We start from the raw sequence: 23,478 nt of genomic DNA, 5'->3' as shown, positions 1-23,478 counted from the left end.
GCGGATATATAACTTAAATCTATCCGAGTCCCATCTGCCCAGACGTCTAATTACCTCCTGACTCAGACCTGCCCTGGCAGCCTCTGTGGCCGCCCCAATCCTAAATGAATGTGAAGAAAACCGTAAAGGATCACACCCCACCATAACCACGCATTTTTTAAAAACTGCTACAAACTGGTATTTGGACAGACACGAACCGTCCTCGTGAATCAAAAAAGGGCCCGTGGAAGCTGGTCTAACCTCCATAAAGGCTCCCACCACCCTAACTGGGCATATGCTACTCTCCGCAATCTTCCCAAGGTCCAAATGCCTACCCCTCCCTGTTTGATCCGTCTTCGATCTACTAATCCTTATACGAACCCTATCCACCCATAGTTCAACTTCACTCTGCATGAGCCCTCCTGGAGCTGCCTTTGAAGGGCTAACCAGCTCACTTACCCTCAGCGCCCCAAAGAAGGCAAGCGCGAACGATGCTTTGAATAGCACACATTCGTAATGTGAACTACAGACCTTTTCCAAGCACAGCATCAATTGCTTCAGCATTTCGAATGAGACAGGGCGCCTCCCATCCCTCTGCTTGTGCGCCTTCTTATATCCCTTGACTGCCTGTCGTAACCAAAATTCCTTAGTATGGTCACGATGCCCCTGCCATTTAAACAGGAAGGCCAAACCCGCCAATTCCCGATTGATGGCCGCCGCTGAGATACCTTTTTCAAAATCCCTAACGATAAAAAACAAAACCGCCTTGTCCACATCCGGATCATCCGATCCCATGCCCAAGTCAGTCAAAAAGGCGAACCAATCCTTCCATACCTTAGAGTAGGCATTCCATGTAGCCGTACTCACAGATTGTTGAATCCATTTTGCTGCTGTTCCAAGGCAATGTTCCATATCCAGCCGGGACAGGCAACCCCCTGCTGATCTGCCTCCGGTGCCAACTTCCGGAACCTGTCCCACTGAAAACGAGACAAAGCATCAGCCAAAGTGTTCTCGGTCCCCGGGAGATGCACAGCATATATGAAAGCATTTACTTGTAAGCAGCGAAGTACGAGATGGCGCAAAAGCCTGACCACCGGCACAGATGCCGCGGTCAGCCGATTAACCACTTGCACCACCCCCAGATTGTCACAATTGAATCGGATCTTCAAGTTCTTGAATGCCTCACCCCACAATTCCATGGCAACAACAATGGGGAACAACTCCAAAAGTACCAGGTTCTTTAAGAACCCCGCCTCCTGCCATGCCACAGGCCACCTGGCTGCGCACCATTGCCCCTTAAAAAAGGCACCAAACCCCGTCGAACCCGCCGCATCCGTGAAGAGTTCCAAATCACAGTTGCTGATGGGCCCAGACATCCAAAGAGCCCTTCCATTAAAGGACTCCAGGAATACCTGCCACACGCGCAAGTCCTCTCTATTTTCACTCGTAAGACTCACGAAATGTGTAGGTGCTCGGACACCTGCAGTGGCGGCAGCAAGCCGCCTGCAAAATATACGGCCCATAGGTATAATTCGGCAGGCAAAATTTAACTTACCTAGCAGTGATTGGAGTTGGCGAAGCTGCAATTTCCTAACTCCAATAGTCCCGCGAACTTCCTCTTTCAATTTCAACAATTTGTCCATCGGAATCCTGCATTCCATCCTCAACGAATCTATCTCAATTCCGAGAAATGTGATAATCGCTGTTGGACCCTCTGTCTTTTCCGGGGCTAACGGCACCCCGAATCTTCCCGCCAGGTATTGCAATGTCCCCAAAAGCACTGCACAAAGGTTAGAACCCGCAGGACCAACGCATAAGAAGTCATCCAAGTAATGGATGACTGAATTGATACCTGCTACATCCCGAACGGCCCATTCTAAGAACGAGCTGAATGTCTCAAAAAGAGCACAGGATATAGAGCAGCCCATTGGAAGACACCGGTCTACATAGTAGGCCCCTTCCCATTTACAGCCTAACCATCTAAAACTGTCGGGATGTACTGGCAAGAGCCGAAAAGCCGATTCGATATCTGACTTGGCCATTAATGACCCCTGCCCATATTTTTTAACCCATGCTACAGCGGCGTCAAAAGATGTGTACGTGACCGCACAATCTTCCGGCGCAATTGCATCATTCACCGACCCTCCCTTTGGAAAAGAGAGGTGGTGTATGAGTCTGAACTTGTTCGGCTCCCTTTTGGGTACCACCCCCAAAGGAGAGATCACCAACCCCGATAGTGGTACCTCTTCAAAAGGGCCCGCCATGCGTCCCAATGAAACCTCCTTTTCCAATTTGTCAGTAACCACCCTGGAATGCATCAAGGCCGACCGAAGATTCTTGGCCTCAGGCGGCACCACAGCCAGAGAACAAGGAATAACAAAACCATTCTTAAACCCTGCCTCTAAAGTGGCGGCCGCTGCCCGATCCGGGTATCTATTGAGGAAAGGCAGCATCCTTTCCACTTGAACCGGAGTCTTCCCTCTTACCCGCAGTATCTCCGGCACGACCTTTTCCTTTTTTGAAACATTTGGCCAATGCGTGTGATCCCGCGCAGCCGGAGCACAAGTGCTTGAAGCGACAGTTGGATCCAAATCTGCATGTTCCCTCATTGAATTGCCAGCAATAACCCCATCTCTTCTCGGTCGGTTGTCCCGGAGTTGCTGAACCTCCGACCCCTGCCTGAAAAAACTGACTAGGGGCCCTCGCCGCCGTCATCAACCTCATCCACAAGCTGATGTCCTTATGATCCCAGCGTAGATTCGGTCTAACAGCCATCCTCTGACGAAATTGTTCATCATAGCGTAGCCACGCCAAGCCCCCGTATGTCCTGTGGGCTTCACTAATAGCCTCCAGGTATACGAACAGCGCTGAACAATTCTCCGGCGCCTTCTCCCCAACCACACTCGCCAGAATGGCAAACGCCTGTAACCAGTTGGAAAATGTACGCGGAATTAAGCGATACCTTCGCTTCTCCTCGTCCTCCTTTTTTCCTTCGACCGGTTTTAATCTATCCAGATTAAATTTTTCTAAAGGCAGCAACGTGAAAATTTCAACGTAATCGCCCTTCCATATTTTTTCTTTTACCTCTGCTTTCAAATGAGCCCCCAATGGGCCTTCAAAGCAGACATAAACCTCGCTCCTCGCCGCATCTGCCAGTCTAACTGAATCTGCAGTTTTTTCCGTTGTCTTCACCGGATCCCCCGAAGTCGCAACCACTCCTGACGTACTTGGGGACACCCCCACCGCTGCAACCTCAATCTGTACCTCGCCCGCAATTGGTGGGGCGACCTCCTTCTGCGGAGGAGTCATCTCTGATGTCCATGCTTTTGCCGGACAGCTACCTGACCCCGATTCCACCCTTGCCACTAGCTCCTTAAGACCTGTTAACAACTCCTGTAAACCTTCATTTCTCAACTGCGGCACCACCGCAGGCGGTATGGCAGGACCAGTCTCAGCCCCCCCTGACCTGTCAAAACCCCCCGACCTCAAACTACTCCTCTGCTCCTTTTGCCCCAACAAGTTATGCAGTAACATAGTAACAGGATTAGAAGAAGAAGTGCACTCACCGGGCTGCCCTGGACTGGGCCCAACAGCCGCCACTCCTGGAACCACCGTTGCCTGCCGTCCTTGATCGTCGCCTCCGTCAGACCCGGACAGCTCCCCTTCCGACCGATCGTCGCTGTGATCCATTCTGTTGACCTCTTGCTGCACCCCAACTGCAGTCGCAGTGGTTGCCGAGGGCCTGCGGTGCTGCGCACGTCCACCTCTCTCCGGAGTGCCGCCAGACCCGTTGGACGCCCCTGGTGATGGACTCCTACGCCTGCCGTCTTTTGGGGTGCGCGTTGACCGTACAGTACCTCCTCCCCCACTGGCTCTGATGACTCCGGCTGCCCCTCTCCCGCCTCGCCGAGGATTACTGGCCGTTGCAGATGTCTGCGCAGCTGCATCACTGGTTGCGGTAGCTTCTGGAGTGTCCCGACCTCTCCGCCCTTCTCCTGCAGACCCCTCTGGCTGTTCTATGCATCTCCGCCGTGCCGGGGGGGAAGAGCCGCGTGTATTGCTTGGCCCCCTTCCCCCAGTCACACCGCCCTTGCGCCGAGTCACCTCTCCTCTGCCCTCCTTTTGCTGACCCTGCCTTGTGGGTGCCAGAGTCTCTCCCTCCGGTGCCCTCCGCTGCTCCGATCGTGACGTTCCCAGCCCTGACTCAGGGCTATATCTCTCCGGCGGCCGTGACCGCCGCGCACGAGGTGCTGCCGCCCCCCCCCCGCTCACCGCCGTTCCGCCGCCTGCTAACATACTGAGCTGCTGAATAAGCCAGTCCGCGCCGTTCGCGGCCACCGCCGCTCTCATCTGGTCCATAAATCCCTCCATCGCCGCCATATTTAAACTAAAGCCCGGGAAAGTGAAGAGAGGTGAGGCTCTCGTCCTTCACCGCTCTCCGAATGACATCACTTCCCCCTCACACACATCTCCTGCTCTTCCTGGCCTAACCCCTCCCCTTCTCTAAAAGGGGCAATCTTCCTAATTCTTAAAACGGCAACTGTGCTGTCCAGCACTGTCATGCCGTCCCTACGCCTAGTGTTCCCCTTAGCTCCGTGACTCTCTCACTGTTTGAATGGGAAAAGAAAAAAAATGACTCATACGGCTAGCATTAATCTTCATATCGATCCCAGGAGTTCCTGTAGAATCTGTTTGCTGCTAGCTCCAGAATGTACAGGGGGCCTTGTTTTTTTATCCAAGTCAAAATGAACCTCTTCCCGACCACCCCAGGCAGATATACTGCGGCAGGACAGCCTCTCTGCACCAGATCACGTTCTAGATACGTGATCTGGCACTTGGCGATCTGCTCCCGCTGTGTTTGGACACGGCGGAAGCTATTTAGAGGGTCAGACCCACCGATCGTTCAGGAGACAGGCAGAACGTCTATGTAAACAAGGCAGACCGCCATTCTGTGACAAGGGAAGGATGTGATCTTGTATTTCTGCTAAGCAGGAACACGGATCTCTGCCTTCCCACAGTACAACCATCCCCCACACAGTTAGGAAGCACTCCCTAGGAACAAATGGCAGAGTTCCTTGTGGGCCGTTTACAGCCTTGGCCAGAGATCAACAGGGAATCTACAAGGTCTCAGTCAAGAAAAGGCAAAGGGTGGACTAATCGTTGCACTATAGGCCGTATAATCACAAAGCAATCTAATAAAGACAAAGAGTGTATTTTCATGACGTTTTAATGTGTTTTGATGTGTTTGTCTTGTAATCCTCATTACCTGCTTCTTCTCCTGGAGGTCGGCTACAATCGTCTTCCCCTCTATTGTGGCCTCAAAGCTGTAGACGGCGGAGTCTTCATCCATGGGGAAGACAAAGACCGCTTCCACCGCCTTCTCCTCCTTGTTCTTATATTTGAGAGTTGCCGATACGTCCGCCACAAAGCCTTTCACCTGGACGTCAACCCAGATCCCCTGCAGAGGGACTGGACACACACACAGGAGAATCACACAATTAAATCTGCTGTCTTGTAACTTGAGGTATAAATTGGTGAACACTTAGGGCCCTTTCACACTGGGGTGGGGGCGGCGTCGGCGGTAAAGCGCCGCTATTGTAAGCGGCGCTTTACCATCGGTATGCGGTCGCTAGCGGGGCAGTTTTACCCTCCGCTAGTGGTCGAGAAAGGGTTAAAAACCACAGCAAAGCGCCTCTGCAGAGGCGCTTTGCCGGCGGTATAGCCGCGCTGTCCCATTGATTTCAATGGGCAGGAGTGGTGAAGGAGCGGTATATACTCCGCTCCTTCACCGCTCCAAAGGTGCTGCTAGCAGGACTTTTTTTCCCGTCCTGCTAGCGCACCACTCCAGTGTGAAAGCCCTCGGGGCTTTCACACCGGAGACAAAGCACCGGCACTTTCAGTCGGTTTGCAGGCGCTATTACTAGCGCAATAGCGCCTGCAAACCGCCCCAGTGTGAAAGGGCCGTTAGGTGGAATACAGTAATATCCAGCTTCTTTCTAGATCAGAGCTATCCAAATTTTCTAAACAAAGGGCCAGTTTTCTGTCCTTCAGATTTTAGGGGGGGGGCAGATTGTGGCATTTGGGAGTTGAAATTTTCCTGGAGTCAGTGGGAGTAAACAGTGCATCTTTGGCGGGGGTCAGTGGGAGGAATAGTGCCCCAGCGTTGGGGTCAGTGGGAGGAATAGAATCTTGGATCAGTGGGAGTGCCCCAAGGGCCGAATAAAGGTAAGCAGATTATATATATATATAGAGATATATAGATATATATATATATATATATCTATATATCTCTATATATATAGAGATATATAGATATATATATATATATATCTCTATATATATATATATATATATAGTGGGGACGGAAAGTATTCAGGCCCCCCGTAAATTTTTCACTCTGTTATATTGCAGCCATTGCTAAAATCATTTAAGTTCATTTTTTTTCCTCATTAATGTACACACAGCACCCCATATTGACAGAAAAACACAGAATTGTTGACATTTTTGCAGATTTATTAAAAAAGAAAAACTGAAATATCACATGGTCCTAAGTATTCAGACCCTTTGCTGTGACACTCATATGTCAACAATTCTGTGTTTTTCTGTCAATATGGGGTGCTGTGTGTACATTAATGAGGGAAAAAAAAGAACTTAAATGATTTTAGCAAATGGCTGCAATATAACAAAGAGTGAAACATTTAAGGGGTTCTGAATACTTTGAATCTGATCTGAATACTGAGTTACATTGGTCCAAGCTGGGGGTGGATATTCTTTAATCTGCCTTTGCTTGTACACTCACCTGGCTGGCGGGAAGCCACGATGATGAGACCACAACATGGAGGAAATGGCGGCATTTTTGCAAGTTATCTGAAAGGAAATAAAATATATAATTGTCAGATTTTAATGCTGCAGCCTGTATGTACAGAATACAGACTACCCTCAGAGTCCTCTTCCCTCCTTCACCACCTATTGCTGACTCTTAGAACCCGCATGCATTCAGCTCATGTACTGTATGTCCTCCACTGGGTGGGCAGGAAGTCCGGTAAAGCCATCCTGGCCTTCCTTCCTTCCTGTGTATATTTTCTATCCACCGGGCACACAAGGCCTTCTTTAAAACTGAACTCCAGGTCAACATATACAACCGATTCAATCATACAGTTAGTAGTGTACATAGATTTTTCATTTCATTGTTCATTGATTTTTATCTACCCTGCTGCAAACCGTAAAGCCCGGTCACCTGCCCCCCCCCGGGAACAAAAGCAGACTGAACTCATCTCTGTTGCTCTGCTCTCTCCTCCTATCAGAATATTTGTACATCCAGTACACCTGATTGGTCCCTCGTGCTGCTCCTCCAGTTGGGGCTTTTTCATACAGTAATACCTCGGATTTGCAGGTAACGCAGTTTACGAGCATTTCGCAATCAAGATATTCTTTTTTTTTTTTAATCCTGACTTGGTTTGCACGCATTGTCTCGCAAACTGAGCAGGATTCAAGCCTCTGGGGTGTGCAGTACTGCATTTGGCCAGAGGTGGTGGGGGCGCCGATGAAACTCAGAGACGCTCGGCAACACTCGGAAATATTCCCGAGTGTCTCCGAGCGTCCCGAGTGCATCCGAGCGGATCCGAGTGTTTCTGAATGTCTCCGGCGCCCCCCCCCCAACCTCTGGCCACATGTGGTACTGCATACACTAGCAGTGCCACTGGAACAGATTATCTAAGTTTCCATTGATTCCAATGGGGAAACTCGCATTGATATGCGAGTGCTTTGGATTACAAGCATTCTCCTGGAACAGATTCTGCTCGTAATACAAGGCTCGACTATGTAAGAATGAGTGGATGAATGAAAAGGTCCGCCTCCTCCACTCATAGAGCGGAGAAACTATAGTATGAATGGAGGAGGGTGGCTGCTTTCTTAGACAAGCTGGAATACAGAGGTCATTTGTTTTTGTAAAGATGAACTAACCCTTTAAGTGGTTTCCATGGTAACAGATCTCAGGAGTCCGTGTCACTCACTTCACAGCAGTTACCTCATGAGTTCCCGCTTCACAGCTCCTCTCCTGGGATTGGCTGTGAGGAAACCTGCAGCTGGCCAATCACTGAGAGAGATCTGAGGAGGTTGTGTCACTCACCTCACAGCAGTTACCTCAGAAGTTTCCCACTCACAGCTCCTCTCCTGGGATTGGCTGTGCACACCTGCAGCTGGCCAATCACAGGAACAGGTCTGAGGAGACCGTGTCACTCACCTCACAGCAGTTACCTCAGAAGTTCCCCCACTCACAGCTCCTCTCCTGGGATTGGCTGTGAGGAAACCTGCAGCTGGCCAATCACTGAGAGAGATCTGAGGAGGTTGTGTCACTCACCTCACAGCAGTTACCTCAGAAGTTTCCCACTCACAGCTTTCCTCCTGGGATTGGCCGTGTGCACATCTGCAGCTGACCAATCACAGGAACAGGTCTGAAGAGTCCATGTCACTCACCTCACAGCAGTTACCTCAGAAGTTCCCCCACTCACAGCTCCTCTCCTGGGATTGGCTGAGAGGAAACCTGTAGCTGGCCAATCACAGGAACAGATCTTAGGAGGTCGTGTCAATCACCTCACAGCAGTTACTTCAGAAGTTAAAGTGGAGTTCCACCCAAAAGTGGAACTTCCACTCATCGGATTCCTCATCCCCTCCGGTGTCACAGTTGGCACCTTTCAGGGGGGAGGGGGGAGCAGATACCTGTATATTACAGGTATCTGTACCCACTTCCGGCATAGATAGCCACAGAATCTGCGGTTATTTACGCCACTTCCTGTCCCCCCCCCCCCCCCCCCGCTGTCTGCTGGGAAACACACGGGTCCCAGAGACAGCAGGGACCATCCGTATTGCGCTGCACGACTTGCGCAGTGGAGAACCAGGAAGTGAAGCCGCAAGCCTTCACTTCCTGATTCCCTTACCGAAGATGGAGGCGGCAGCACCCGAGGACCGAGAGACGGTTCGGCCTTGGGTGCTGACATCGCAGGACAGGTAAGTGTCCATGTTTTAAAAGTCAGCAGCTGCAGTATTTGTAGCTGACTTTTAAAAAAAAAAATTTCTGCGGAGCTCCGCTTTAAACACTCACAGCTCCTCTCCTGGGATTGGCTGAGAGGAAACCTGCAGCTGGCCAATCACAGAAACAGATCTGAGGAGGTCGTGTCACTCACCTCACAGCAGTTACCTCAGAAGTTCCCCACTCAAAGCTCCTCTCCTGTGATTGGCTGTGCACACCTGCAGCTGACCAATCACAGGAACAGGTCTGAGGAGACCGTGTCACTCACCTCACAGGATTTACCAATTCACAGCTCTTTTCCTGGGATTGGCTGTGAGGAAACCTGCAGCTGACCAATCACAGGAAGAGATCTGAGGAGGCCATGTCACTCACCTCACAGCAGTTACCTCAGGAGTTCCCGCTTCACAGCTCCTGCTCTGGGATTGGCTGACAGGAAACCTGCAGCTGGCCAATCCCGGGGTGGGGGACAGATTCTGGTCTCCACAAAGATGCCACCACACATATACTCTGTGCACTCTCTTCTGTACTGTATACACCTCCCGCCCGGGTTCACACACATGACAGATATCGCATGTGATTCGCACCCACACTGCTGTGCCGATCACCTGCAATGTCTGTGCAATGCGAATTCAGTCATACAGTTGTATGGATGAACTTCCGTTGGATTCGCACAAAAAAAGGCGCTGAAACCTTTTTTCCCCTGTGCTGGAATCGGATTACGTGGGTGTTCTCACCCAATGCGATCCGATTCCTGTCCAAACCCACAATCCGCACTGCAATCTATGAACTGATCTGGGGGTGTCATTAACATTGTATTGACACCCACAGCGATTCGCAGAGGGCGGTGTGAGCTGCCTGCGGGAGAGATGCAATGCGGGAACCGGCACTGGAATGGCGTAATGTATATAGATTTTCCCAAAACCTGCTCTCTTTTTGAAAGCATGATTTTCTATTTGAGACTTAATTGACCTATTTATTCATTCATTCCACCTTTTTAGCCAATATTGATGCATCCCACTTCTGATGATTGGCTTAAAACGCCATGAAACGCGTAGAGTCCATACTCAGGGATGCCAAGTCAAGTTTGTTTCAACCATGAATTTTATCAAATGCACTTTATTTCAACATTTATTAGGATAACTATGTTCACTTGTCTGTATATCCATTCAACTTTACAATTGTGATTGCTTGTACCAATTATGTCTATCCATTATAAACATTATATATGTCAACATGATTACTACTATATTTTATTGTGCTTCATTTTGCATGATCTATGTATTATATATTATGATACATTATACATTTATTATTCATGAATTGATTTTAATGTATTGGATTGATTAGCAACTCTTTATGGTTATACAGATTTCCCCTCAGGGACGGTGACAGTCAATTTAATTTTAGGTATCCTAGACAATTCCAAAGACATATCCACGCCTCATTTAAAGTCTCACAATCCACTTTTTTCGTTCTTTCTTTTGGTGTTATTCGATCGCCTCTGCGGTTTTAATTTTTTTGCGCTATAAACAAAAGAAGAATGACAATTTTGAAAAAAAAAACGCAATATTTTTAACTATTTGCTATAATAAATATCCCAAATTAAAAAACAAAAAAACAAAAACAAAGTTCTTCATCAGTTTAGGCCAATATGTATTCTTCTACATATTTTTGGTAAAAAAAAAAAAAAAAAAAAAAATCGCAATAAGCATATATTGATTGGTTTGCACAAAAGTTATAGCATCTAGCCCTTAAAGTGCCCGTCATACAGCTACTGCGATTTGTGCAGGGCAGCCATTCTGCCGCCGTCAAACAATGACGGGCGGTCGGCAAGCGGTTAATGGGCGAGTTAACAGGTGACGTCCCCTGTCAAACGCAACAACCCCCTAGACATCTGTGTAAACGAGGCCTTACACAGTCTCCATGGGAACAGATCTGAGGAGACGGTGTCTCTCACCTCACAGCCACTGTGCACTAGGGCTGCGCATCTTCACTGGTCTCACAATTTGATTTGATTACGATTATCTGGTCAACGATTCGATTCGATTCGATTCGATTCCGTGATGCATCACGATTACCGACGAGCTCCCACTTCCGCTTGTGGCCTTTCCACCCTGCAATCTTCTGGGACACATCACAGTTCCCCAAAAATTGCCCAGCTATGCAGGACAGCACAGTGAGACATGCGCACCCGGCTGTGAAGCTGCAAGCTGTCACAGCCGGCTGCCCACAGTAGTATTGCCAGCGCTGTGGACAGGCGGGGGAGAGAAGGGAGGGTTTGGGTGGCCACGTCGCTGGATTGTGGGACAGGTGAGTGTCTTTTTATTAAAAGTCAGAAGATACACTTTTTTTGTAGCTGCTGACTTCTAATAAACAAAAAATTGACTGGAACTCCGCTTTGAATTAAAAATAACCTCACTCCCTAAAAAGTGCAGTAATCCAGTGCACTACAAGGTACAGAGATTCACATACACTGCTGCTGGGAGGTCAAAAGGGATAGAATCCACAGATGACAAACAGCCCTGTGAAGTTCCCTGTACTGTCTCTGTGCTGACCAGTTGCGGCTGGTGCTCAAAATTTTTTTGGGGGGCGCAAACAAACTGAAAAATACTGCACCTCCCCCATCAAATGCAGCCATTTGTGCCCATCAAACGCAGCCACTTGTGCCCATCAAACGCAGCCACCTGTGCCCAAACACAGCCACCTGTGCCCAAACTCAGCCACTTGTGCCCAAACGCAGCCACTTGTGCCCGCCAAACTCAGCCACCTTTGCCAAAACGCAGCCACCTGTGCCCAAACGCAGCCATTTGTGCCCGCCAAAATGCAGCCACCTGTGCCAAAATGCAGCCACCTGTGCCCAAACGCAGCCACCTGTACCCAAACGCAGCCACTTGTGCCCGCCAAACTCAGCCACCTGTGCCCAAATGCAGCCACCTGTGCCCAAATGCAGCCACCTGTGCCCAAATGCAGCCACCTGTGCCCATTAAATGCAGCCATCACTGACCCCCTACAATTACTGTCTTTTAATAAATAAATTACAATTGATGCTGTGTCCCCGCTGTATGTGCTTTTAAAAAACGATGTCACTTCATACCAAATTTCGCCGGTATACGATCATGTGACTCCCAGCCGTCCCGCCCCTCTCCGCTCTCCTCTTCCCTCTCCGCTCACGTGTCTCCTGAGTCCTGACGTCAGCGGGGAATTCTCAGTCCCGCCCGCTGACTATAGTTATCGTATCAGAAGAGAGGCGGGCGGGACTGAGAAATCCCCGCTGACGTCAGGACTCAGGAGACGGAGAGGGGCGGGGCGGGCCGGGAGTCACATGATCGTATACCGGCGAAGTTCGGTATGAAGTGACACTGTTTTTTAAAAAGCACATACAGCGGGGGCACAGCATCAATTGTAACACATTTATTAAAATAAAGACATTTTAAAAATATGCTCGAGCGCTTTCCCGGGAGGGGCGGGGCTACTAATGACGTCACCGGACATCGATTTTCCGGTTTTTATGCATCGATGCCGCATCGGGGACACCCGAATCGCGATGCATCGATGCAACGATTAATTTCAGCACCCCTACTGTGTACAGCTCACAGCGGTTACCTCAGGAATTCCCACCTCCTAAGATCCCTCTGGAATCAATGAGAAAACCCCAAACTCTACAAGAATGTCCCCCTTTTTGTTCAGGCCCAATATATATATATATATATATATATATATGTTGTGATAATTTAATTCCCAGAATGCCTGTGGCGTAGCGCTATGGTGGCGAGTCACACAGCTGTAGCCATGTTCTGGACTACAGAAATATGGAGAAGGAGACAATTCCCCCTTTATAAACAGTTTATTCTCAGTTTTTACTGGACTATTGATGTTGTGCTGCATCATTCTCCTCTGGCCAACAGGGAGAGAGCTAAAGCCTATCTAGCCTGTTTCATCAGATTTGGTGACCTGTCATACTTTGTAACGGAAGTGACGCTCCGTCGCCGCCATCTTGCTACACCCCGCACTCATCCACAGTAAAGATACATTGAGAAGGCGGCAAGCGGACATCTTGTTACACCCACCGGAGTCTGGCATTTCACACTTATTTTAACCACTAAACTGAGCTTATATAGTGACATTCAGTGTTTTTAAATCCGTCTGACTGTTTTGATGTTGAATTGTAAAAGCAGCGGCAAGCCTACTGATCTCACAGGTTTGCTAATTTGGTCGCCTAATCTCATGAAATATAGCCCATAGACATCTATGCAGAACAGTGGGAATCCTGGGAGTTGTAGTTTGGGATGGTAGCCATATTATGGGACACATAGACTTTTTACTCGTCCGCCGTAAGCCTAGAGTTAGAAGTTGGCAAGCGGACATCTTTATACACCCACCAGAGTCTTGCTTTTCACACTTATTTTTAACAGTAAACTCAGCTTATATAGTGAAATACAGTATTTAGAAGTCTGTAACACTGTTTTGATGATAAATTGTAAAAGCAGCGGCAAGCCTGCTGATCTCACAGGATTGCTGGTGTGACCGAACACCGCTGCTGTTAAAAATAAACATCAAAACAGTGTTACAGACTTCTAAATACTGTATTTCACTATATAAGCTGAGTTTACTGTTAAAAATAAGTGTGAAAAGCAAGATTCCTGTGGGTGTATAAAGATGTCTTTAACACACGCTAGCATCCGAAAAAGGGTTAAAAGCACCGACAAAGCGCCGACTGCCTCATCGTCCTGCCAGCGCAGCACCCCAGTGTAAAAGCACTCGGGCTTTCACATTGGAGTGAGAGGAGAGGCGCTTTACAGGTGCTTTGCAGGCACTATTTTAGTGCTATAGCGCCTGTAAAGCGCCTCAGTGTGAAAGGTGTCTTAAGTGCACCACCGCTTCTTAAAGTGACCCAAATGACAGAAGAACAACATCAAGGACTTCCCCTCCAGCAAATCCATCCTGCAAGTTCCTTTTGATCCATTCTCTCCTTTCTTTTATTTTTACAGACAGTACACATCCAGTCGGTCTAGGCCTAGCATAGTCATTATTAACCACATGCCTACCGGGCACTTTCACCCCCCCTCCTGCCCAGACCAATTTTCAGCTTTCAGCGCTGTCGCACTTTGAATGGCAATTGCGCTGTCATGCAACACTGTACCCATATGAATTTTTTATATCTGGATGGTCGGACTTTGGACTGACCGTGTGTAGGCAAGACCGCTGGAATGGAATTTCGTCAGAGTTCTGTCGGAGAAACCTTCGGAGTTTATTCTGACGGACAAACCGGTGGTGTGTACGCGGCATTAGAGTCTGCAAAAGACTTGAGACTGGGGTGGAGGTTCACCTTCCAGCAGGACAACAACCCTAAACATACAGCCAGAGCTACAATGGCCCAGAATGGCCAGTCAAAGAATGTTATAAAATGTTGCAAAGTAATTTTTCTTCTTCACTGATGATGCTGCACTGATGGACATTGATGAGGCTGCACTGATGGACATTGATGAGTCTGCACTGATGGACATTGATGAGGCGGCACTAATGAACATTGAGGCTGCACCGATGGACATTGATGAGTCGGCACTGTTGAACACTGATGAGGTTGCACTGATGGACATTGATGAGGCTGCACTGATGAACATTGAGGCTGCACTGATGGACATTGATGAGGCGGCATTAATCGATATTGATGAGGCGGCACTGATGAACATTGATGAGGCGGCACCGATGGACATTGATGAGGCGGCACTGATGAACATTGATGAGGCGGTACTGATACACATTGATGAGGCTACACTGGTGGACATTGATGAGGCGGCACTGATGAACACTAATGAGGAGGCACTGGTGAGGCTGTACTGATAAGGCGGCACTGATAGGGGCACTGATATGCTGCACAGATTGGCACTGATGAGGCTGCAACGATAATCAGGGCACTGTCACAGGAAAGCCGGTTATCGGCTTTCCTTTCCTCATACACTGACAGCGCTGAAGAAAGGAAATGGCAATAACCGGCATTTGTTTACATGTGATGAGTTGTGATTGGGCCCAGCTGATCACATGTTAAAGGGCTGCTGCGATTGGCCCTTTACCTCGATCTGTAATCAGCTGTGTCCGATGGACACAGTGAGCACAGAGCGCGCAGGGGGCAGGGTTCTGGGAGGACATCAATAGAAGCTCCTCCTAGAACTGGAGGACCGCGTTGTAGCCGTCTTTTGGCTATAGCCTGGTCGAAAAGTGGTTAATGCACTTCGTCAGTACAGTCTCCTGTATTCGGTGAATCAATCTTTACACATCTGCTGCACTTTATGTTACCTTGCTACTGTTGATGCTGATGTGGGCGATACGTGTCATCTTATGCCTAATTACTATTATTAGTCACTCTGTATGTTAAATTGTGTTATTACCTTTGTTAATCCATTTTCACACTTGCCTCATTACCCAACATATGGGATGACAGTGTATTACGTTTTCCTTTAACCACTTGCCGACTGCCTAACGACGATATACGTCAACAGAATGGCACGGGCAGGCAAAATCAGGTACCTGGTACGTGATTGCCTTCCCGCGGGCGGGGGGTCCGATCGGACCCCCCCGGTGCCAGCGGTGGCCGGCTTGTGACTGGAAGCGTTCAGAGATGAGGGGGAGGCCATCCGATCGTGCCCCCCCCCCTCGCGATCACTCCCAGCCAATGACAATCATCCCCTGCCTCTGTGTAGTACACAGAGGCAGAGGATGTGATGTCATCTCTCCTTGGCTCGGTAGTTTCCGTTCCGGCGCCGAGGAGAGAAGACTGAAATGTAAGTGCACAAACACAACACAGTAGAACATGCCAGGCACACTTTACACCCCCCATCACCCCGATCGCCCCCCGATCACCCCCCAATCAGCCCCCCCCCCTGTCACACTGACACCAAGCAGCTTTTTTTTTTTTTCTGATTACTGCTTGGTGTCAGTTTATGACAGTTAGAAGTGGTAGGGCAGTTAGTGTTAGCCCCCTGTAGGTCTGGGGTACCCCCCTAACCCCCCCTAATAAAGTTTTAACCCCTTGATCACCCCCCGTCACCAGTGTCGCTAAGCGATCATTTTTCTGATCGCTGTATTAGTGTCACTGGTGACGCTAGTTAGGGACGTAAATATTTAGGTTCGCCGTCAGCGTTTTATAGCGACAGGGACCCCCATATACTATCTAATAAATGTTTTAACCCCTTGATTGCCCCCTAGTTAACCCTTTCACCACTGATCACCGTATAACCATTACGGGTGACGCTAGTTAGTTTGTTTATTTTTTATAGTGTCAGGGCACCCACCGTTTATTACCGAATAAAGGTTTAGCCCCCGGTGATATGTGCGCCCCAGGCAGCGTCAGATTAGCGCCAGTACCGCTAACACCCACGCACGCAGCATACGCCTCCCTTAGTGGTATAGTATCTGAACGCATCAATATCTGATCCGATCAGATCTATAATAGCGTCCCCAGCAGTTTAGGGTTCCCAAAAACGCAGTGTTAGCGGGATCAGCCCAGATACCTGCTAGCACCTGCGTTTTTCCCCTCCGCCCGGCCCAGCCCAGCCCACCCAAGTGCAGTATTGATCGATCACTGTCACTTACAAAACACTAAACACATAACTGCAGCATTTGCAGAGTCAGGCCTGATCCCTGCAATCGCTAACAGTTTTTTTGGTAGCGTTTTGGTGAACTGGCAAGCACCAGAGGCCTAGTACACCCCGGTCGTAGTCAAACCAGCACTGCAGTAACACTTGGTGACGTGGCGAGTCCCATAAGTGCAGTTCAAGCTGGTGAGGTCGCAAGCACAAGTAGTGTCCCGCTGCCACCAAAAAGACAAACACAGGCCCGTCGTGCCCATAGTGCCCTTCCTGCTGCATTCGCCAATCCTAATTGGGAACCCACCACTTCTTCAGCACCCGTACTTCCCCCATTCACATCCCCAACCAAATGCAGTCGGCTGCATGAGAGGCACTTTCTTTATGTCCTCCCGAGTACCCCTACCCAACGAACCCCCCCAAAAAAGATGTCGTGTCTGCAGCAAGCGCGGATATAGGCGTGACACCTGCTATTATTGTCCCTCCTGTCCTGACAATCCTGGTCTTTGCATTGGTGAATGTTTTGAACGCTACCATTCACTAGTTGAGTATTAGCGTAGGGTACAGCATTCCACAGACTATGCGCACTTTCACAGGGTCTCCCAAGATGCCATTTTGAGAGACCCGAAGCTGGAACCGGTTACAGTTATAAAAGTTACAGTTACAAAAAAAAGTGTAAAAAAAAAAAAAAAAAAAAAACACAAACAAAAATATAAAATAAAAAAAATAGTTGTCGTTTTATTGTTCTCTCTCTCTCTATTCTCTCTCTCTATTGTTCTGCTCTTTTTTACTGTATTCTATTCTGCAATGTTTTATTGTTATTATGTTTTATCATGTTTGCTTTTCAGGTATGCAATTTTTTATACTTTACCGTTTACTGTGCTTTATAGTTAACCATTTTTTTGTCTTCAGGTACGCCATTCACGACTTTGAGTGGTTATACCAGAATGATGCCTGCAGGTTTAGGTATCATCTTGGTATCATTCTTTTCAGCCAGCGGTCGGCTTTCATGTAAAAGCAATCCTAGCGGCTAATTAGCCTCTAGACTGATTTTACAAGCAGTGGGAGGGAATGCCCCCACTGTCTTTCGTGTTTTTCTCTGGCTCTCCTGTCTCAACAGGGAACCTGAGAATGCAGCCGGTGATTCAGCCAGCTGACCATAGAGCTGATCAGAGACCAGAGTGGCTCCAAACATCTCTATGGCCTAAGAAACCGGAAGCTACGAGCATTTTATGACTTAGATTTCGCTGGATGTAAACAGCACCATTGGGAAATTGGGAAAGCATTTTATCACACCGATCTTGGTGTGGTCAGATACTGTGCAAATACTGTGCTCCCAAAAAGTCCCACACATGTGGTATCCTCATACTCAGGAGAAGCAGCTAAATGTATTTTGGGGTGCAATTCCACATATACCCATGGCCTGTGTGAGCAATATATCATTTAGTGACAACTTTTTGTAATTTTTTTTTTTGTCATTATTCAATCACTTGGGACAAAAAAAATGAATATTCAATGGGTTCAACATGCCTCTCAGCAATTTCCTTGGGGTGTCTACTTTCCAAAATGGGGTCATTTGTGGGGTTTTTGTACTGCCCTGCCATTTTAGCACCTCAAGAAACGACATAGGCAGTCATAAATTAAAGGCTGTGTAAATTCCAGAAATTGTACCCTAGTTTGTAGGCGCTATAACTTTTGCGCAAACCAATAAATATACACTTATTGACATTTTTTTTACCAAAGACATGTGGCCGAATACATTTTGGCCTAAATGTATGACTAAAATTGAGTTTATTGGATTTTTTTTAGAACAAAAAGTAGAAAATGTCATTTTTTTTTCAAAATTTTCGGTCTTTTTCCGTGTATAGCGCAAAAAATAAAAACGGCAGAGGTGATCAAATACCATCAAAAGAAAGCTCTATTTGTGGGAAGAAAAGGACGCAAATTTCGTTTGGTTACAGCATTGCATGACCGCGCAATTAGCAGTTAAAGTGACACAGTGCCAAATTGTAAAAAGTGCTCTGGTCAGGAAGGGGGTAAATCCTTCCGGGGCTGAAGTGGTTAATAACTGGGTCAGGGTCTGTTTTCTTGGACATGGTATTACTACTGATCACCCGGTATTACTTTCAGTGATCATCTGAGATATTGCGTGCTTTGTACACTCAGCCCCGTGTGTGTCAGAGGGGCTGACGTTCATAAAGAGGTTGGGGCAAAGAACAGGGGACCCATCTAAACCAGCAGCTCCTACAGGGGTAGTGCTATACATGAATTCGCACTCAAGCGTGTTCTGACATGTTCTAACTGGCAGTCTCCTCCTGGGTCGAAGGCCAGTTGGCTCGGTCTTTATGGAGTAGTAGAAGAAATAACATGTGTGCGCGTTGAGTTGTTGGAAAATGAGTGATGGGAATCTGGAGCGGAGAATTATCTCTGTTACAACAGGCTTACAGTGCCTTAAAAAAGTATTCATACCCCTTCCACATTTTGTCATGTTACAGCCAAAAACTTAAATGTATTTTATTGGGATTTTATGTTATAGATCAATCTAATCTAGTGGAACCAATTGCCTTCAGAAGTCACCTAATTAGTTAATAGAGTCTACCTGTGTGTAATTTAATATCAGTTTGAATACAGCCCTTCTGTGAAGCCCTCAGAAGTTTGTTAGAGAACCTTAGTGAACAAACAGCATCATGAAGGCCAAGGAACACACCAGACAGGTCAGGGATAAAGTTGTGGAGAAGTTTATAGCAGGGTTAGGTTATAAAAAATATCCCAAGCTTTGAACATCTCATGCAGCAATGTTCAATCCATCATTCAAAAATGGAAAGAGCATGGCACAACTGCAAACCTACCAAGACATGGCCGTCCACCTAAACTGACAGGCCGGGTAAGGAGAACATTCATCAGGGAAGCAGCCAAGAAGCTCATGGTAACTCTGGAGGAGCTGCAGAGATCCACAGCTCAGGTGGGAGAATCTGTCCACAGGACAACTATTAGTCGTGCTCTCCACAAATCTGGTCTTTATGGAGGAGTGGCAAGAGGAAAGTAATTGTTGAAAGAAAGCCATAAGAATTCCTGTTTGCAGTTTGTGAGACACCATATGGGGGACACAGCAAACATGTGGAAGAAGGTGCTCTGGTCAGATGAGAATAAAAATTGAACTTTTTGGCCTAAAAGCAAAACACTATGTGTGGTAGAAATCGAACACTGCACATCACCCTGAACACAGCATCCCCACCGTGAAACATGGTGGTGGCAGCATCATGTTGGGGGGTGCTTTTCTTCAGCAGGGACAGGGAAGCTGGTCAGAATTGATGGGAAGATGGATGAAGCCAAATATAGGGCAATCTTAGAAGAAAACATGTTATGCCATGTACACACGAGTGGAATGTCAAACAGCAAAAGTCAGATGGAATCGTTTCATCATATAAACCACTTGTGTGTAGGCTTCATCGGACCTTCTCTTTTGAATATTCTGACGGACCTAGAAATAGAACATGTTCTAAATCTTTCCGCTGGAACCAGTTCCTATCGGGAAAAAGGCTCGTCTGTATGCTGTTCCGACGGACCAAAAACGACGCATGCAAGTAAGAGACGTAACCTATTGGCTGCTGGCTATTGAACGTCCTTTTTCTAGTCCCGTCGTACGTGCTGTACGTCACCGCGTTCTGGATGGTCTGACTTTGGATTGACCGTGTGTAGACAAGACTGCTGGAATGGAATTCCGTTCAAAAAATATGTGCCTTATAATGTTACACAAATACACATTTAGTGAGTATTAAATGAAAATGTACACAGACACTGTGCATAAACACACTGCCAAACTGTATGACTAAAAGTGAATTAATAAACATAAATAATAAAGTCTAGATCAATACGTTCGAAATCTAGATCAATTCGTCCAAAAGCTAACCTTTGGACGCTATGCGACTAGACAATCACTAGACTAATAGATAAATAATCCCATATATTCGTGAATAGTAAAGTGAAACTCTATATAGTAGAACTCCAAAGAATGTTTAAATCAAAGATCATACATAACATAAAGTCTATTAGATCACACAGTTCCTTCACAGGAGGATAATCTGTAGACTTCAGGCTAATTCATTCATATGGTAAATTTGAATGACAGACAAGGCTGGTGCCGGAAATGCTTGAGAGGAGACTTTGGGAATCACAAACCTCACGTTCCACCAAAAGGAGAAGAGAAAACACATAGCATAAAACCTATGACACTGTGAGATCACCTGCGCATAAAAGCGCTACTCACGGAACCGCTGTGCAGAGCAGGCATTCAGATAAAGTCGGTGTTCGCTGCTGAACGGCGTGCGTTCCACCAACTCCAGAAAGTGATGTCACTGGTTCTCGGGTTATCAAACGTGGGCAGGAGGTTGCGTCTACGCGTTTCGCCCCTCCCCCAGGGCGTTGTCAAAGACTTAACATCCAGCTCAGGCCATGAGTTACTTATACTGTGCTCAGTGAGTGACAGCCCATTACAGCCAATGGATGAAACATCTCCCATTCCTTCCTAAGTCATCATATCCTGTTGCACTTGAAAAAACTTTAATCAGTGACCGAAGACACAACATCTCCGATCTCCATACTAACAAATGTGCATATCTATACAACCTATATAGGACATCACATTAACGCTTGCTGTCCCATACAGACATAAAATATATTACAACAGGATATCTAGACAAATAAAAAATGCTTACATAATATTACTAAATATTTGATTTTTCTTATTAAACCTTACAACAGACATATCTTTAATGAAAAAATAATAATAGGCAATAATAAAAATAGAATAAAAATGAGCAATTAAAAAAATGTTTTGAATAAAAATAAAACTGGCTAAATTAAAATGAAAATAAAATGAAGGTAATAACCAGTTCCTTGTACTAAAAACGTGCCATACCCTGCTAGTTGCTATATTTATGACAGGGGAAATTATATTCCATTGTATATATATATATATATATAGATGGACCATTCAAAAATGGAAAAGATCCCAAAAAACTATATATACAAAAGACATGATAAGAAAAATTGGAGCTACCAGTTGGATAAAAAACAGTTGAGGTCTAGCTCAATGTTCAGGCCCAGGGGGTTCAAAGTGCGTAATCTATGTATCCACTGGGTTTCATTTTGCGATATATTTTGCCTGAGATTGGAACCTCGCCAGTGCTTCTCAACCCTATCGATCCCACAAAAAGTGAGCAGACTCGGGTCTTTGTTGTGAAACAACCTGAAATGATTGGAAAGGCCATGAAACTTATACCCCTTTTTTATCCTGTTCACATGTTCTTGGAGCCTTACCCTCAATTGTCTTGTAGTTCTTCCTATATACTGAAGATTACAAGGACAAGATAAAAGGTAAGTGACATGTGTGGTGCTGCAAGTTATGAATTTTTTAATTTCATATGATCTACCATCCACCAAAGAGCTAAAATGGGTGGTTTTCCGTCTGCGGAATTTAGAAGTTTTGCACATTACACATCTACCGCAACTGAAAAACCCCACACTGTCTAGAAAGGTACATACCTTTCTAGGGGGGTCTATGACATTATGCGCTAGCTGGAGCCTTAGCGTGGGGGGTTTGGTATAGACAAAATTTGGCTGTTTTGGCAAAACCTTCCTCAGGTCATTGTCCCGAAGAAGGAGGGGCCAATGTCTCTTAACAATTTTCTCGAAATCACGGTACTGCCTGTTAAATCCAGTAAGAAAGGACAGATTGTAGTTACGTGCTTCTTTCTCTCTTGGCTTAAACAGATCATTTCTATCCATTTCCCCAACCATTTGTTTTGTTCTCCCTAGGTTTTTTTGACTGTAACCTTTTTCTTGGAACCTTTTTAGAATGACACTGGCTTGGGAGTTGAAATCATTTAAGTTGCTGCAGTTCCTTCTAATCCTGAGTAGTTGGCTTTTTGGGATGCCTCCTAGCCACCTGGGATGGTGGCAGCTTGTTAGGGGAATATACCCATTTCTATCGACATCCTTAAAAAAGGTGCGAGTGAGTAATTTGTTCCCCTCCTTGAATAATGTCAAATCTAGAAAATTAATTTGATGGTAGCTGAAACATTCAGAAAAAGAAATACCGAACCGATTAGTTCCTATCCTGGCCACGAATTCTAGAAAAGAATCTGGTGATCCTGCCCAGATGATTAGAATATCATCTATGTACCTTTTGTATAACCTGAGCTCCGGTATGTTAGATTGGTAGATGGCTTCATCCTCCCAGAAGCTCATGAACAGATTGGCCACTGAAGGTGCGTACTTAGCGCCCATAGCGACTCCCTTCTTTTGCCTATAGTACTCTTTTTGATGCCAAAAGTAATTGTGGCTCATTGCCAGGTCAAGAGCTTTCAAAGTAAACTTCTTTTGTTTGGATTTCATACCAGTGTGCCCCAAGGCCCAATCAGCTGCTTGTAATGCATGTTCTTGTTGAATATTGGTATAGAGGGAATTTACATCAATGCTTGCAAGCAAACAATTTTCATCTATTGTTAAGGTATTTGTTAGTTCGATTACTTCTCTGCTATCTTTAAGATAAGCAGGGTATTTTCTGGTCAGTGGTTGTAAGAAGTGATCCAGGTATTCACCTAGTCTGGAAAAAAGCGATCCAATCCCGCTGACTATCGGTCGACCGGGAGGCTTACATCGATTCTTATGTATCTTGGGCAGTTGGTATATCACAGGGACCCGTGGTGCATCTGGGATGATGTATCTGGCCTCTTTTTTCTTCAAAATACCCTCCTCAGTCGCTGTTTTGATTAGATTCTTCAATTTGGCCTTAAATTTCTTGGTGGGGTTGTTCTTAAGTTTTTCGTATGTTTCTTGATCTCCTACTAATCTATTTAATTCTTCTAGATAATCGGTTTTATTTAA

General features: G+C 46.7%; 2 protein-coding genes across 2 annotated transcripts in view; both read right to left on the bottom strand.

The window, feature by feature from the left end:
• Positions 1–6,846, bottom strand: part of LOC141128246 (von Willebrand factor A domain-containing protein 5A-like) — a 192,922-nt gene extending 186,076 nt beyond the window's left edge. Inside the window, exons 1-2 of the mRNA XM_073615442.1 lie at positions 6,779–6,846; positions 5,246–5,448 (exon numbers count right to left, since the gene is read on the bottom strand). Of these exons, the coding sequence (XP_073471543.1) occupies positions 5,246–5,448; positions 6,779–6,833 (258 nt within the window). The 5' untranslated portion in view covers positions 6,834–6,846. The remainder of the gene's footprint in view (positions 1–5,245; positions 5,449–6,778) is intronic.
• Positions 1–23,478, bottom strand: part of LOC141121389 (von Willebrand factor A domain-containing protein 5A-like) — a gene marked incomplete in the record, with an annotated part of 791,688 nt that overhangs the window by 745,624 nt on the left and 22,586 nt on the right.

This window comes from Aquarana catesbeiana, linkage group LG01 (assembly GCF_042186555.1).
Source record: "Aquarana catesbeiana isolate 2022-GZ linkage group LG01, ASM4218655v1, whole genome shotgun sequence".
NCBI classification, from domain to species: domain Eukaryota; kingdom Metazoa; phylum Chordata; class Amphibia; order Anura; family Ranidae; genus Aquarana; species Aquarana catesbeiana.
This window is presented reverse-complemented; position numbering and strand designations above follow the sequence as displayed.